Raw genomic sequence first — 15073 nt, forward strand, 5'->3', positions numbered from 1 at the left:
CACAAGGACTCTAACCTACCCTACACCCTACAGATAACCCTACAAAATCCATAAACAATACCCACGAAGGACAAACACAACCTTAATTCCCATGGAAGCTAAGCTGCACAGGGAAAGAAACATCTCCATCTCCCACCACAATGGTGTGCCCACCCGCCGGCAGCAGATTGTAGCCACTGAAATCAATTAGCCCCAAGCTCTTACAAGCATTCAACTTAAATTTCACCGATTCATTCCCCCCAGCATCCACAAACACCCTCTGGAACCCAACCACCTGCTTGATATGAGTCGAAGAAATTCCGCTCGGTGGTTTCGAGTACACGATCACAACCTGGCTACCGTCCTTTTTGCCGGTGTTCTCGACTTTGATTTCAAACTCGAACTCTTCGGAGCAAGTTAGGTCGTCGACGAGGACGGCGGCGCAGTCGGGCTTGAAGGCAGTGTCCTCATAGGACATGTCGCGGCATTGGATTGTTTTGTCGAGATTGACGGCGAGGGATCGGCTGGCGGAGACTAGAGTATGGGTGAAAGAGGTGTAGCTGAGGCCGTAGCCGAAGGGGTAGACGACAGTGCCGTCGTAGAATTTGTAGGTTCTTCCTGGATAGCCAAGGCTTTTCACTGGCCGGAGAGGCATCGATGTCATTGGTAGCTGGTTGACGTAGTCGGCTTCATACCATGTTACCGGTAATCTTCCTCCTAAAACCAGACAACAAAATCAGTTTCAATTGTCAAGCAAGTTACAACCACAATAAGTTTTTTCATTTTGACCTGGGTTGAATTTTCCAAAGATAACATCGGCAATGGCGCGGCCGCCCTCTTCGCCGGGATAACCAGCCCAGACAATAGCTTTGATGTTGGGACTATTCTTAGCGAAAGAGATGTCGATGCCACCCGCCGACATGATGACAAGAACAACAGGGCCCTTAGAGACAGCTGCAACTTGTTGGATGAGCTGAGTTTGGAAACCAGGAAGAAGAAGATCAACTCTGTCCAAGCTCTCAGCTTCAATGGACAAGTCAATACCCCCAAGAATCACGGTTGCATCAGAATTCTTGGCGGCATCCATGGCTCCAAATATGAAGGTATCGTTTCTGCAAGCAACATTCTCACAACCCATTTGGTAGTTCACTTTTGCATATCCTGATAGCCCATCAATTGGAGATTTCACTCGGCATGGCACTCCTGCAACAAAACAAAACAGAACTTGAGAAGAACAGAGGCATTACCCAGATTGAAAAAATGGGAGTTTTGGGCAAGAATTTGACCTGCATAATTTCCAAGCATGACAGAGGTAGCATTGGCATGGGGTCCAACAACAGCCAGAGTTTTGATAGTAGAAGTATCAAGAGGCAAAGTGTCATTATCATTCTTGAGAAGAACCATTCCTTGTCTGGCAGATTCAGTGGCCAATTCAATGTGTTCATCATTGCAAATATCTCTGCTTCCAAGTGATTGGAACTCAGGGCTTCCATCGAAGAATCCAAGTCTCATTAGAACAACGTAGAGATAGTTTAGAGACTTGTCAATGTTCTTCACTCCAACTTTCCCTTGCCTTACTGAGCCTTCTGTGAAATTTGGGTAAAATTGACCACAATCCAAATCCAACCCTGAAAATTTTCATATGAAAGAACCGAAATTGATTCATGGGTTTTGTAGAACAACACAAAAAAACATTACCCAAAAGAAGAATTGAAAAAAGAGTAAATAAATTTGCCTGCTTTGAGAGTTTGAGCAACAGCATCTTCATTTGTATCTTGCAGAAAATGTTGATGATCAACCATAACCTCAATTGAGTCGCAGTCTGAAACAATGTATCTGAAGAAAAAAGAAATATAATGAATATATATTTATATGGTTTGATTTATCCTTTTTTTTATTTAATTTATACCCATGAAGGTCCCAATCGCCTCTAATGGTGTCCTTCAAGAGAGCCGGATCAGCACAAGTTGGAAGGCCATGAACTTTGTTGTAAGAACACATCACACTGCTGACATCTCCTTCCTTAACGCACATCTCAAATGGCTTAAGGAATGTCTCCAACATGTCTTGTTCGGTCACCTAATCCACAACGTTAATAAACATGAAGGCATTAAGGAGAAAACTTGAGAGTGTAGCATCAAAAGTGTCGACATCCAACGTTAACAAACCTTAGCATCAAAAGTGTAGCGTTCGACCCCGAGCCAATTGTCGACATCATAGGCAGCATAGTGCTTGCAACAAGAAGAAACCTTGAGAGGCCTAGAGTTCAAATCAGTGGCATTTTCAGTTCCTTCCACGTCTTGGAGACCTCTAACATAGTTCACTGCATATTTGCCAACCACAAAAGGGTCCTCGCCGGGTGTTTCCAAGGTTCGTCCCCATCTTGGATCTCGAACTACATTTACATTTGGACTCCAATATGTCAATCCAGCCCTCCCAAGATTATACATAGCTCTTGCTTCCGTTGAAACCACCTAATAAAAAACAACAGACAACATGTCCCGTTATCTAACTAAGTTATGAGTAGCAATGTAACTTTCTCTATAGGTCAAAAGTTATCAGACTTACTTCACCGATAGTTTTCCACATTGCTTCATTGAAAGATGCTGCCATGGAAATGACATTTGGGAAGCTAGTGGCGCCTGGCACAACATCATCAAATCGAGTACCAGGGCCAACATTGGAGACGCCATGAAGAGCCTCTGACCACCAATTGTACGGTGGCAAACCGAGGCGAGCAACTCCAAGGGCACGGTGGCCAAGTTGAGCAACTTTCTCAGATAATGTCATTCTATCTACTAGATCCTTAGTCCTCTCAGGAAAAGAGAGGGATGAATTACAAAAACTAAATGAAGAAATATCTAATCCAAGATTGGCATATCGAGATGGATCGCAGACAAAAGTGAAGTTGCTCCTAGAGGAAGAATCATCAAAGAGTGTTCTTCTCGGGAAACGTCTAGCAGTAGTAGACAGAATAAAGCACACAAAAATGGAAACAATAAGGATGGATGATTGAGCCATTGTAGTTTTGAGTTTGAGTGGTAAGAAATCCCAACTATGGTGCTCTATATATAGTGAGAATTTGAAATTATTTGAATTGAGAATTTGTTACATTTTTGGTTGAGATTTGATTTTTTCAAAGTTCTAAATTTTTGTTTTGGTCTGAACTTATCAATTTCTAACTCCAACCATAAATTTCATGATATATTACATTTNATATATATATATATATATATATATATATATATATATATTATTACAGTTATTTCATTTTGTGTACTATTTTGACCTAGAAATAAAACAATTTTTTTAAAAAAAGTAATTAATTGAAAATTAACTAAATAATTTAACTATGATAAATTTAAAATAAAACTAAAGTTACAAATATGAATTTTTTTAAAATTAAAATATAATTTAAAATTTATGTTGATACTACTAGAAATAAATTATTCATTAAATTTTTAAAATTTTCAAAATTTTCTTGGTTTTTTAGAAGTTGAAGTAAGAAGTGAGTGAAAGTAGTATCAACTGAATTAATTTTTAAAATAAAAAATTTTAAAAGTCAAAGCTATTAAACTGACCTTAATANATTTTTTTCTCACTTTTTTTTTCTCACTTTTTTTTTCTTTCTCTAACTTAAAAGGAGCTTTAGATAGAGATGTATATTTACAATCATATTAAAAATAAATATGGGCCGATTATGCCGATGTGGCCCAATAAGATCAAAAGAAAGCCCATGTTACTCAATTGGGCTTATCATGGCCCAATAAGAATAAGAAGCAATCAATGAACCAATTAGCAATCATAATTCATTTGATAAAACATTAATTAATATTTTATTTAAATTCAATAATAGAAATTGAAAATACTGCAAATTAACGATATCCAGTGCAGCAGAGAATATGGTTTAACTCTTAAAACCACTTGTTAACCCTACGACACAAGACCCTTAACTTACCTTAAACCCTACGGACAACTTCTACTATACGACCCCTACTACCTACTTAATTATTAACCCCTACTATCTACTTTAATTAATAATTAAGTTACGACCCCTACTATAATTAATAATTAAGTTGAGGCATGCTCTCTAACAAAACAAAATTTATAAGGGATACCCATAGAGGACACATAGAACCTTAAATCCTATTGAAGCTAAGCTTCACAGGGAAAGAAACCGCTCCATCTCCCACCAAAATGGTGTGCTCACCCGCCGGCAGCAGATTGTAGCCACCGAAATCAATTAGCCCCAAGCTCTTACAAGCATTCAACTTTAATTTCACCGATTGGAAGCCCCCAGCCTTCAAAAACACCCTCTGGAACCCAACCACCTGCTTGATATGAGTTGATGAAATTCCGCTTGGTGGTTTCGAGTACACGATCACAACCTGGCTACCGTCCTTTTTGCCGACATTCTCGACTTTGATTTCGAACTCGAACTCGTCGGAGCAAGTTATGTCGTCGACGAGGACGGAGGCACAGTCTAGCTTTACGGCAGTGTCGTAGGCAATGTCTCGGCATAGGATTGCTTTGTTGATATTGACGGTCACGGATGGGATGGCGGAGACTAGAGTATGGTTGAAAGAGGTGTAGCTGAGGCCGTAGCCGAAGGGGTAGACGACAGGGCCGTCGAAGAATTTGTAGGTTCTTCCTGGATATTTGAGGCTTGGCACTGGGCGGAGAGGCATCGATGTCATTGGTAGCTGGTTGACGTAGTCGGCTTCATGCCATGTCACCGGTAATCTTCCTCCTGAGACCATACAACAAAGTCTTAGCTCTAATTTCAATTGTTAAGCAAGTTAGAACCACAATAAGACTTATCATTTTGACCTGGGTTGTATTTTCCAAAGATAACATCGGCGATGGCGCGGCCGCCCTCTTCGCCGGGATAACCAGCCCAGACAATGGCTTTGATGTTGGAAATATTTTTAGCGAATGAGATGTCGATGCCACCGGCCGACATGATGACAAGAACAACAGGGCCCTTAGAGGCAGCTGCAACTTGTCCGACGAGCTCAGCTTGGGAACCAGGAAGAAGAAGATGATCTCTGTCCAAGCCCTCAGCTTCAATAGACAAATCAAGACCCACAACAATCACAGTTGCATCGGAGTTCTTGGCCGCATCTACGGCTCCAGGTATGAACCTATGTTTTTTGCAAGCAACAGCCTCACAACCCATTTGGTAGTTCACTTTTGCATATTCTGATAGCCCATCAATTGGAGATTTCATTCGGCATGGCACTCCTGCAACACAAAACAGAACTTGAGAAGAACAGAGGCATTACCCAGATTGAAAAGATGGGAGCTTTAGGCAAGAATTTGACCTGCATAATTTCCAAGCATGACAGAGGTAGCATTGGCATGGGGTCCAACAACAGCCAGGGTTTTGATAGTAGAAGGATCAAGAGGCAAAGTGTCATTATCATTCTTGAGAAGAACAATTCCTTGTCTGGCAGCTTCAGTGGCCAATTCAATGTGTGCTTCATTGCAAATATCTTTGCTTCCAAGCGATTGGAACTTGGGGCTTCCATCGAAGAATCCAAGTCTCATTAGAACAACATAGAGATAGTTTAGAGCTTTGTCAATGTTTTTCACTCTAACTTTCCCTTGCCTTACTGAGCTCTCTGCGTATTTTGGGGAAAGTACACCACAATCCAGATCCAACCCTGAAAATTAACATAAGAAAGGATCGAAATTGATTCATGGGTTTTGTAGAACAACACAAAAAAACATTACCCAGAAGAAGAAATTGAAAAAATAGTAAATAAATTTACCTGCTTTTAGAGTTTGGGCAACAGCATCTTCATTTGTATCATTTAGGAAATGTTGATATTTAACCATAACCTCAACTGAGTCACAGTCTGCAACAATGTATCTGAAGAAAGAAGTATAATCAATATGAGATATATATATTTATATGGTTTAATTAATCCTTTTATGTTATATTATATTTTATTTTAATTTAATTTATACCCATGAAGGTCCCAATCGCCTCTAATGGTGTCCTTCAAGAGAACTGGATCAGCACAAGTTGGATAGCCATTAACTCTGTTGTAAGAACACATCACACTGCTGACATCACCTTCCTTAACACACATCTCAAATGGCTTAAGGAATGTCTCCAACATGTCTTGTTCAGTCACCTAATCCACAACGTTAGTAGTTAAAAAAAAAAAAAGCATTAATGATGTCTTTTATTTCCATTGATAATTTATATGAACGTTGTTCTTACCCTAGCATCAAACGTGTAGCGATGGACACCTTTCCAGTTGTCGACATCATAACCAGCAAAATGCTTGCAACAAGAAGAAACCTTGAGAGGCCTAGAGTTCAAATCGGTAGCATTTTCAGTTCCTTCCACATCTTGGAGACCTCTAACATAGTTCACTGCATATTTGCCAACCACAAAAGGGTCTTCACCAGGTGTTTCCAAGATTCGCCCCCATCTTGGATCCCGAACTACATTGATGGTTGGACTCCAAAATGTCAATCCAGACCTCCCTAGATTGAACATTGCTCTTCCTTCGGTCGAAACCACCTAATAAAAAGACAACACACAACATGTCCGATTTTCAAACTATATCATTAGTAGTAACATAACCTTCTCTATAGGTCGAAAGTTGTCGACTTACTTGACCGACTGTTTTCCACATAGCTTCATTGAAAGATGCTGCCATGTTGATGACATTGGGGAAGCTAGTGGCGCCAGGTACAACATTGTCAAATCGAGTACCAGGGCCAACATTGGAGATGCCATGAAGAGCCTCCGACCACCAATTGTACGGTGGCAAACCGAGGCGGGCTACTCCAGGGGCATCATGGCCAAGTTGAGCAACTTTCTCCGACAATGTCATTCTATCTATTAGATCTTTTGTTCTTTCGAGAAAAGAGAGAGATGTATTACAAAAGCGAAATGAAGAAATATCTAATTTCAAATTGGTAAATCGAGCGGGATCACAAACAAAAGTGAAGTTACTAGCGGGCTGGCCATCGAATGTTCTTCCATGTAGATGTCTTGCACTGGCTACGAGAATAAAGAATCCAACAAGAACTGACACAATCAAAGTTGATTGAGTCATTGTAATTTTTAGTTGTACTGATGACTAAAAACGAGTGAATATAAATTATAATTGTGCTACTCTATTTATAGTGGGTCTTGTTGGGTTGTAATTGAGAATTTCAATACTTTTTAAATTCAAACCACAAATTCTCTTATATTGGTAAAAAACTTTATATTATTTTAATTATTTCCTTTTTTGTGTGTGCAATTTAAATGATAGAAAGTTGTATATCCATAATTGAAATTGTGAATGGACAAATTTAAATTAAAAGCTAAAATAAGAAAGTTTGAATTTTTTTTAGGGTTATAATATATTTAAATTTTATGTTGATCTATAATAGAAACTATGTCTATCATTATATTACAATTTTACTTATAAAATATTATTAAATTTATTATAATGTTTTATATTTTTTTAATTTTAATGGCATGTAAATAGAAATTATCTATTAAATTTTTAAAACGAATATAATTTTTTAAGAAAGAAAACGTATTAAAATTGAAAAAAAAATTATCCAATTCGTGCAACAGTAAATAAAAAAATAATCTACGGTACAGATTGAAATAGAAGGCTGACTAGGACAGTCCTCGGCCACATCAACACCGCCTGTAACAAACCAAACATGCTAATTAAGCATTGATATTTTATTTTATTTTTTTAATAAAATACTTGAATTCTTTTATTATTATTTAAAAAAAAAAACTTAAATTAGAGTTGTAATAATATTTATAAACTTAAATTAAATAATTATCAAATTATATTTACGTATTTCATGTTTTGAAGGCAAACTTCTAAACATATATATATTTAAATATATTGGTTATTTCTCAAATAACTTTAACTGATTTTTATAAAATATTATTGAGATTTTTTAATATACAAGCGTTAAAATTAAAGATATAAAAAATTAGGAACAATTTTTGTTTTAATAATAATTAAGGAAATTAAGACTTATGATATATTTAGATTAATAACGATAATAACTAATTTGGGTTGATTATGACAGATGGCCCAATAAGATTAAATAAAAAATAAAAAGAAATGAAAAAGCCCATTTGGGTTGTCTGGCCCAAAACAAAAGAAGCAAGTAAGAACGTATCTATTAGTTCAATCGTGACATCGAAGGTTAGAGAAATGGGTGGACTGAGAAAACTGGCGCAGTTGAAACCCATAGCCGAAGAAGCATTGGCCGGAACAGTTTTCTTAGCGAAGCTCCTCGCTGGCCTTCATGTCGCCAACACATACGTCTGCACCGCCGCTCTTGTAAGTTCAATTTTGCGTCTCTTTGAAATCAATGTCTCAGAACGCTCATTTTGAGGGTTTACTTGAGTTGATCTGCGTGTTCCTCTGTGTGTAGACCTACGGTCCCAGCATGCTCCCTACTCTGAACCTAACCGGCGATTTCATCTTGGCCGAACGAATCTCCACTCGTTTTGGCAGAGTCGGCGTTGGAGACATTGTCCTCGTGAGATCCCCTGAGAACCCTCGCAAAGTAATGGCGAAGCGCTTGATGGGCATGGAAGGTGATTCTGTTACCTATGTTGTAGACCCGAAGAATAATGATTGGTGTGAAACTGTTGTGGTATGGCTGATTAGAATTCTTCTTACTTGCTTCATTTTTTCTGGAGTTTCGTAAATTGTGTGTGTTGTTTAATTGTTGACCTTGTGTTCAATTAGGTTCCTAAGGGACATGTTTGGATAGAGGGAGATAACATGTATGATTCAAAGGATTCAAGATATTTTGGGGCCGTCCCATATGGTCTTCTGCAAGGGAAAGTATTCTGGAGGGTAAGTGAGATGAATGTTCTAATTCCTTTCCATCAAGAAAAATGGTTGTTGATCCAGTGCTAGTATGCTTGTTCATAACAAAAATCCATTACTAGTATGCAGGGATTATGTGGTTCTGTGTTCTATTTGCATTCAGAGTACAAAAAGATACTGATAATGAAGCTGAAAATGTCATAGCTGATGCCTTGAAAATGGTCCTAAAGTGATGATTTTAGTTTTTCTTATGGTAAAACAGCTCCCTGAATTGGTCGGTCACTGTAACAGCCCAACTCCACCATTGTTACTTATCACCATCAGTCTCACGGTTTTAAAATGTTCTGTTAGGGAGAGGTCTCCACACGCTTTTAAGAAATGCCCCGTTCCCCCCGTCAGCCTCACGATTTTAAAACGCGTCTGTTAGGGAGAGGTTCCCACACGCTTATAAGAAATGTTTTGTTTTCCTCTCCAACCGATGTGGGATCTCATAGTCACAAATAGATCAAATATTAGCATGATTATGAGACTTAAACGTGTTTGGGAGACTGCATGGAAAGTAGTTTTCTGCTTTTCAACACAGATTTTAGAAACTCTTATCAGAAGGGTGTTGTGAAAGTTGAAATTTATGCACTTAGAATAACCATGTTGTCTAGGAAATCCATGAAGACAAAGTACAAGGCATAAGCGAAAAGTAGTCCCCAAAGGGGCAAAAGACTGCCTTATTCGATATGATTTGCATGATAGATCTCTAAGAGATAGCAATAACTCATACAAATAGCTACACTCTAAGCTAGTCCTCATAGATGCAGCCTTATGTTTCAGTGATATTTCTAAATCAATTATGCATTGTTGCTTTAGATTTTTCGATTTATTATCATTATAATTGCTTTCATCGTCTTAAAATAGCTTCTGATATATCTTTTATGCGTAGTTGTGGCCACCTAAAAGTTTTGGACCGTTGGAGAAGAGGAAACCGAATGAGACAGTCTTATGAGGTAAGCTCAAACGCTCTCTAGTGACGCACTCTAGGAATGAGACAACTAAACAACACGATTTTTTCCCCTTAGTTGTTGGGAATCACAAGTTTTTCCTTTTCCTTCTTTGTTTTTTTGTTTGTTTTGCTCCCCTGCTATTCTGTAAACGTTTGTTCTTCTGTTTTCCTTCAGAAGCTATCTTATCGTTGTCGTTCGTCGAGATTGCTTACGTCTCTTTACATTAGTGATTAACGAAGATTCGGGTGGCCCGAAATTCTTCTTAATATCCCTATATGGTGTCTGGAAGTTGCTTGGAGAGCTCCCTTGTCGTGGATGTTCATTAGTTCATTTCTGAAGCTACCATCTCTCTAACGATTCCCAGTCTCATTTTTAAGCCTTAGAACAATGATGGAATGCATTTGATGAACAGAGATTCTTGTAGTTTGTAACTTGTTCTCCATTTTGTAATAAGAGGGTCACAGTAATTATTATTATTTTTTTTTATTTTTTTTGATACGGTAATAACAGGATAATCTTAGTTTAAATATGTTTATATTTAAAATTAAAAAGTAGGAGATTTTTATCCTGAAAATTACCTGGAATAAATGAAGATAAAAATAATAAATAATAAATAAAAAGAAACTCCATTCCTTAAAATCTGGTAGACTTTATTGTTTTTACCTCTGGTTTAAAACCGTATTTGGCCCACAGGAAACATAATATACAATGAGAGAGATTCCTCCCACGAGAAACAACCTGTGGTATTGTTTAAAAAATTATTATAAAATTTATAAAAAAAAAAAAATAATAAAAAAAAAAAAAGAACATAGGTTGAAAGGTAATAAAAATTGCAGGATGGGGTATTTATTTTTTGAGTTTTGAAATTTTGGTTTGATTTTCGAAAATATAAGCTTAAATATAGAGGTATTTATAGATTTAATTATTTTTATTTTGGTACTTGAATCAAAATTAGATTTAAAATTTTAGTTTTAAACTAAGTTTTGATGTTGAATAAACTAAATTAATACTTACTTAGTTATTGTTGGCTATTATTATTTCTATATTTTATTTAGTTTAGTTCAATAAATAACCTACAAGGTGAGTTGATCAATTCAAACATTGAATTTAATCTATGATTAATTGTTATTACTTACAAAAAAAAAATTATTAAAATTATAATTTTTTGAATTGATGATTTAATCTTACATGAAGAAATAGTAATACTATGAACACCCATGGGAGTAGAGGGGGGGGATGAAGAGACAACTCAGAGGCTTTAATAGCCAACGTTGTTACAACACAAACACACTCACAAACACACTCACAAACGCCCTCTTTTACTTGCTATATATTATGTCAATCAAAATCCAACAATGTAATAAAAAAAAAAAACACATACCAATTCAAGAGAGCCTCTCCATTCATCCATCCATCCATCCATCCATCCATTCATCCATCTTCAACCCTTGGATTTCTGATGGCCGACGGCAGCACCAAAATTAAGCAAACAAAGGGCCGACAAAAGATCGAGATGAAGAAGATTGAAAACGAAGACGACCGCCTCATCACCTTCTCCAAGCGCCGGTCCGGCATCTACAAAAAGGCCAGCGAATTAGCCACCTTGTGCGGCGCTGAAGTCGGAGTGGTCGTGTTTTCCCCAGCTGGAAAGCCCTTTTCCTTTGCTCATCCATGCATCGAATCTGTGGCTAACAAATTCCTTGATGAAAACCCTCAGCCAAACGACAACACTCACCCGCTTGTCGAAGCTCATCGACGCCTGAGAATCAACGAGCTGAACCAGCAACACAATCAACTTCTGAGCCAGCTGGATGCTGAGAAGGAGAAAGGTAAGGCGCTTGAGAAACTGAAGAAGGTTAGAGGCAATAACGGGCGTGGTTGGTGGGAGTCTCCAACTGAAGAACTGGGAATTGATGAATTGCAACAAGTTGATGGATCGCTGGGAGAATTGTACCAAAATGTTTGCCATGAACTCAAAGAGCGCGGCGTTCTTGGATCTTCTTCATACTCAGCTTCAAACACTTTGGGCTTTGATCATGCCGGCCGCGAAGAAACAATTCCTTTCAATATCTTAGCAACTGGAGCTGCTGCTGCTGCTGCTGGTCCTTCTTCTGCTACTTATCTTCCTGATCCTAATCCCTTCGATTATGGACAACAACCACAACCACATCTCCCTCATCACCACCACCACCATCCATGAATCCTTCCTGTTCACCTTCAACTGTGTTCTTCCTTGTCCGTTTGTCTCTCTGTCTTGTCGTGTCTTTCATGTCTAGGGTTTCGTCTAAGTTCTCTGGTCCCTCTTGTGTTTTTCTGCGTGTCTGTTGTGTGTCTTTTTTTTTTCTTTTTTTACTTTCAATCCAGTCAAGAAGGTGGGGATCATATGGTCACTATGAGTCAAGGGTTTAGTGTGTTTTAAGTGTTCTAAGAGGATGTGTTTATCATACAATTACTATCTTCACATCCAACTAAGTCCGTGTCTATGTCCGTGTCTATGTCCGTGTCTGTTCTTCAGTATATTTGTAATTTACGCTTTGTCTTTCAATACACATCTTTACTATTTGAATCGTCTAGGATTTGAGCCTTCTACTACTCCATCTTGTTAAATTCAATACAACAACTCAATTATCAAATTAAAATATGTTTACAAATTCACCTCAGAAAACTTAAGCTTTAATCTGAATCTTGAAATTAATATATGTTTGAACACAACTCAACTATCAAATTAAAATATGTCTACAAATTCTCAGTTCAGAAAGTTGGAAACTTCAACCTTCGATCCATATGTTTCTTGAAGCTAATAGATATATAGAACAAACACAGAATTAATGAATATTATCCACGAAATGAGAAATATTTTGATTCGATTTTTTAGGGTTTTTTTTTTTCAATTTAGAGATGCAAACCTCTTGATGAATCCCTTCAAAATATTGTTTGTTTGTTTAATTTTTTTTTTCTTGTATTCTTTAATGGATGAAGAAACTTTTTGTATTGAAGTTTGAGTAATAGATACTTTAAATTCAACTTGTTTGTTTTAGTTTTAGCAGTTTAAATTTTTTAAAAATTCTGATACATTGAAGTAATTTTGTTTCTTATTTAAATAAATAAAAAATAAAAAAATAAAAAAGCAATACATTACCAAATTAAGCATTACAAATAATATTTTTGTTTAATTTTTTTTTAATATCTTCACATTTTCATAAGCTGAAGAATGAATGATTTGTAATTTAACAAAGCTTTTGAAACATTTTTCAGAATTATGGTAAGATATTTACCTTAGAGAACAAGAATGGATCTTAGGAATTTCTTACTCTTTTGGGTAGCGATAATAAGTAAATTTTTTAATGCCAAAAATAAATAAATAAATCACAAATATTCTAAAAAAAATGAAATTAGACAGAAATTTATTAGACACTATAGCCATCAATTTTATAATTTAACCTATAATTTACTTATATATATGAAGAAAAAAAAAAAACCCAACACAAATTTTGTTGCTTCAAATAAATGTCTTGCCCTTGATATTAACTTCTTACAAAACCAAATTAAGGAAGCCAAATTTCCAGCAAGGCAACCTTAAATTTCTGTCTTGTTTATTTCTCCATGAACATATTATCCATCTCATTTTACCCTTTTTTATTTTCTTAAATATGAGAAATTGATTCTTTTGTTTCACTATTTACCCATTATTACCATTCACAATATAAAATAATTTTTTGTTGGTATTTAAATTTATAATAAATAAATAAAAAACTTTACATTTGCTCTGTTATGGTAAATTGTTGCACGACTTTTGTTAAAATATCAAGATATTTACTCGTGTCGGTCCTTGAAACAAATGTAAAATATGCGAATATTTATCGGTTTCAGCCATTTAAACATGCCTTACTTCATGCAGCTGTTACAAAAATTGAGATAAGGGTAAGTAAATTGAAATTTGAATTTGCTCTCTCAACAGAACCACGCAAAAAAGGGACGTTACTTGGTTAGAATAAGACAAAGGGCATAAGAGTTATATAGCTTTAGTCAACTCTCTTTGCTGTTTTCTTTGGCAATTGAGTAAAGCCGCAACAAATCCAACAACCATTTTCAACTTCACCCTCCCTTTGACCACCAATCTCAAAATCTTTTACCTTTTTTTATTAATAATATTTATGTCATTTTGTTTTTACCTCAAATGGTTAAAGTAAATGTCATTTACTATGAACTTATCAATTTGATTTTGAATTATAAATAAAAATTAAATTATAACAATTTTATAATTCCAGTAATTCATCTAAAATAAAAATCAACCGGGAATTAATAAAGTTTTAAATTTTGTAAACGTGTTTGTGCCATCCGACAAGGGCGGGTGTCCAAGTAGGTTTGTTCTTTACTGAAAAATAAGAAACCTTTTTAGAATATACGGTCATAATAATTTATTATTTAAGACTTCATTTGTCAACTAATTTTTTTATTATTATTTTTTTATTATTTATATTTAAATTGTAAACGGAATAATACATATAAAACAAATTTGTCACGATTTTCGAAATTCCTCTCCTACTTTCCTTTTCGAACTCTTGTGAGAAGCCATTGCATGAATGACACGTGTACGAAATTCAATATTATTCTCCCTCGAGGTTTTCCCCGCTTCATATTTTTAGCGTGCTTTCTTTTAGCCTTACATGGGCAACAATTGGGGAGCAGCTGCCACGTACCCGTCAACTCATTATTCATGTGGGTTAAACGTTATTTATTTCATTTTGCTTTTTTTAATTCATTTTTCACATCAATTTTAGAAAAAAAAAAATCAATTTTATCAATTTAAGTTGAAAATTTTTAAGTAAGGTAATTTGTTGATGTTTGTTTCAATATTTTTTAAAAGCTTTATTGGGATTTTAAATTAAATGCATGATTTTCATTTTTCTAAAAAGAATAAAAGTAATATCCTCTTAATATTTTTTAAAAATAATATCATACACGTAATAATTATTTCAAACTGAGGTCTTAAATAAATCTAATGTCTTTTTAAATATTGTATTTTAAAAAAATACATATTCTAGAAGTATGCATAAATTAAAACAAAATTAAAGTAATAGTAATAAAAATATCTTGAACCGACTTGGAATAAGATATTTTTATTTTCGACTTAAAAATTGAAAAAATCTTCCTATAAATGGTTTTTAGATATTTTCAATTATGATTGCCAGTGACGTTTTAACGTAACTAAAATTAAATACGACAAAATTATAAGTCACTATACTTATATGAAATTTGGTTAGCGGCACTTTAATT

At 35.6% G+C, this 15073-nt stretch overlaps 4 protein-coding genes across 5 annotated transcripts; 2 read left to right on the forward strand and 2 right to left on the reverse strand.

Moving 5' to 3' along the window:
* Nucleotides 1–77: 77 nt before the first annotated feature.
* On the reverse strand, nucleotides 78–3000 carry LOC111781714 (beta-xylosidase/alpha-L-arabinofuranosidase 1-like). Its single transcript, XM_023662402.1, has 7 exons — nucleotides 2548–3000; nucleotides 2148–2453; nucleotides 1889–2058; nucleotides 1715–1815; nucleotides 1266–1607; nucleotides 769–1182; nucleotides 78–696 (listed from the first exon to the last, which is right to left on the reverse strand). The coding sequence occupies exons 1-7, from the start codon at nucleotides 2998–3000 to the stop codon at nucleotides 83–85; spliced, it is 2400 nt and encodes a 799-aa protein (XP_023518170.1). The 3' UTR covers nucleotides 78–82.
* A 1070-nt stretch (nucleotides 3001–4070) lies between these two features.
* LOC111781231 (probable beta-D-xylosidase 5) lies at nucleotides 4071–6848 on the reverse strand. The gene is made up of 7 exons (XM_023661711.1): nucleotides 6612–6848; nucleotides 6212–6517; nucleotides 5953–6122; nucleotides 5754–5854; nucleotides 5304–5645; nucleotides 4810–5223; nucleotides 4071–4729 (listed from the first exon to the last, which is right to left on the reverse strand). The coding sequence occupies exons 1-7, from the start codon at nucleotides 6831–6833 to the stop codon at nucleotides 4119–4121; spliced, it is 2166 nt and encodes a 721-aa protein (XP_023517479.1). The 5' UTR covers nucleotides 6834–6848; the 3' UTR covers nucleotides 4071–4118.
* A 1311-nt stretch (nucleotides 6849–8159) lies between these two features.
* On the forward strand, nucleotides 8160–10275 carry LOC111781232 (mitochondrial inner membrane protease subunit 1-like). Of its 2 annotated transcripts, none has more exons than XM_023661712.1 (5): nucleotides 8160–8303; nucleotides 8398–8622; nucleotides 8718–8828; nucleotides 9736–9799; nucleotides 9971–10275. In XM_023661712.1, the coding sequence occupies exons 1-4, from the start codon at nucleotides 8175–8177 to the stop codon at nucleotides 9796–9798; spliced, it is 528 nt and encodes a 175-aa protein (XP_023517480.1). In that variant the 5' UTR covers nucleotides 8160–8174; the 3' UTR covers nucleotide 9799; nucleotides 9971–10275. The 2 variants fall into 2 exon arrangements, with proteins under 2 accessions (XP_023517480.1, XP_023517481.1); XM_023661713.1 differs by having other exon boundaries at nucleotides 9974–10274.
* A 794-nt stretch (nucleotides 10276–11069) lies between these two features.
* On the forward strand, nucleotides 11070–12369 carry LOC111781860 (agamous-like MADS-box protein AGL62). Its single transcript, XM_023662582.1, has one exon. It carries the CDS (start codon nucleotides 11256–11258, stop codon nucleotides 11994–11996), a length of 741 nt encoding a protein of 246 aa, XP_023518350.1. The 5' UTR covers nucleotides 11070–11255; the 3' UTR covers nucleotides 11997–12369.
* Nucleotides 12370–15073: the final 2704 nt, after the last annotated feature.

Source organism: Cucurbita pepo, chromosome LG19, assembly GCF_002806865.2.
Source record: "Cucurbita pepo subsp. pepo cultivar mu-cu-16 chromosome LG19, ASM280686v2, whole genome shotgun sequence".
In the NCBI taxonomy this organism is placed as follows: domain Eukaryota; kingdom Viridiplantae; phylum Streptophyta; class Magnoliopsida; order Cucurbitales; family Cucurbitaceae; genus Cucurbita; species Cucurbita pepo.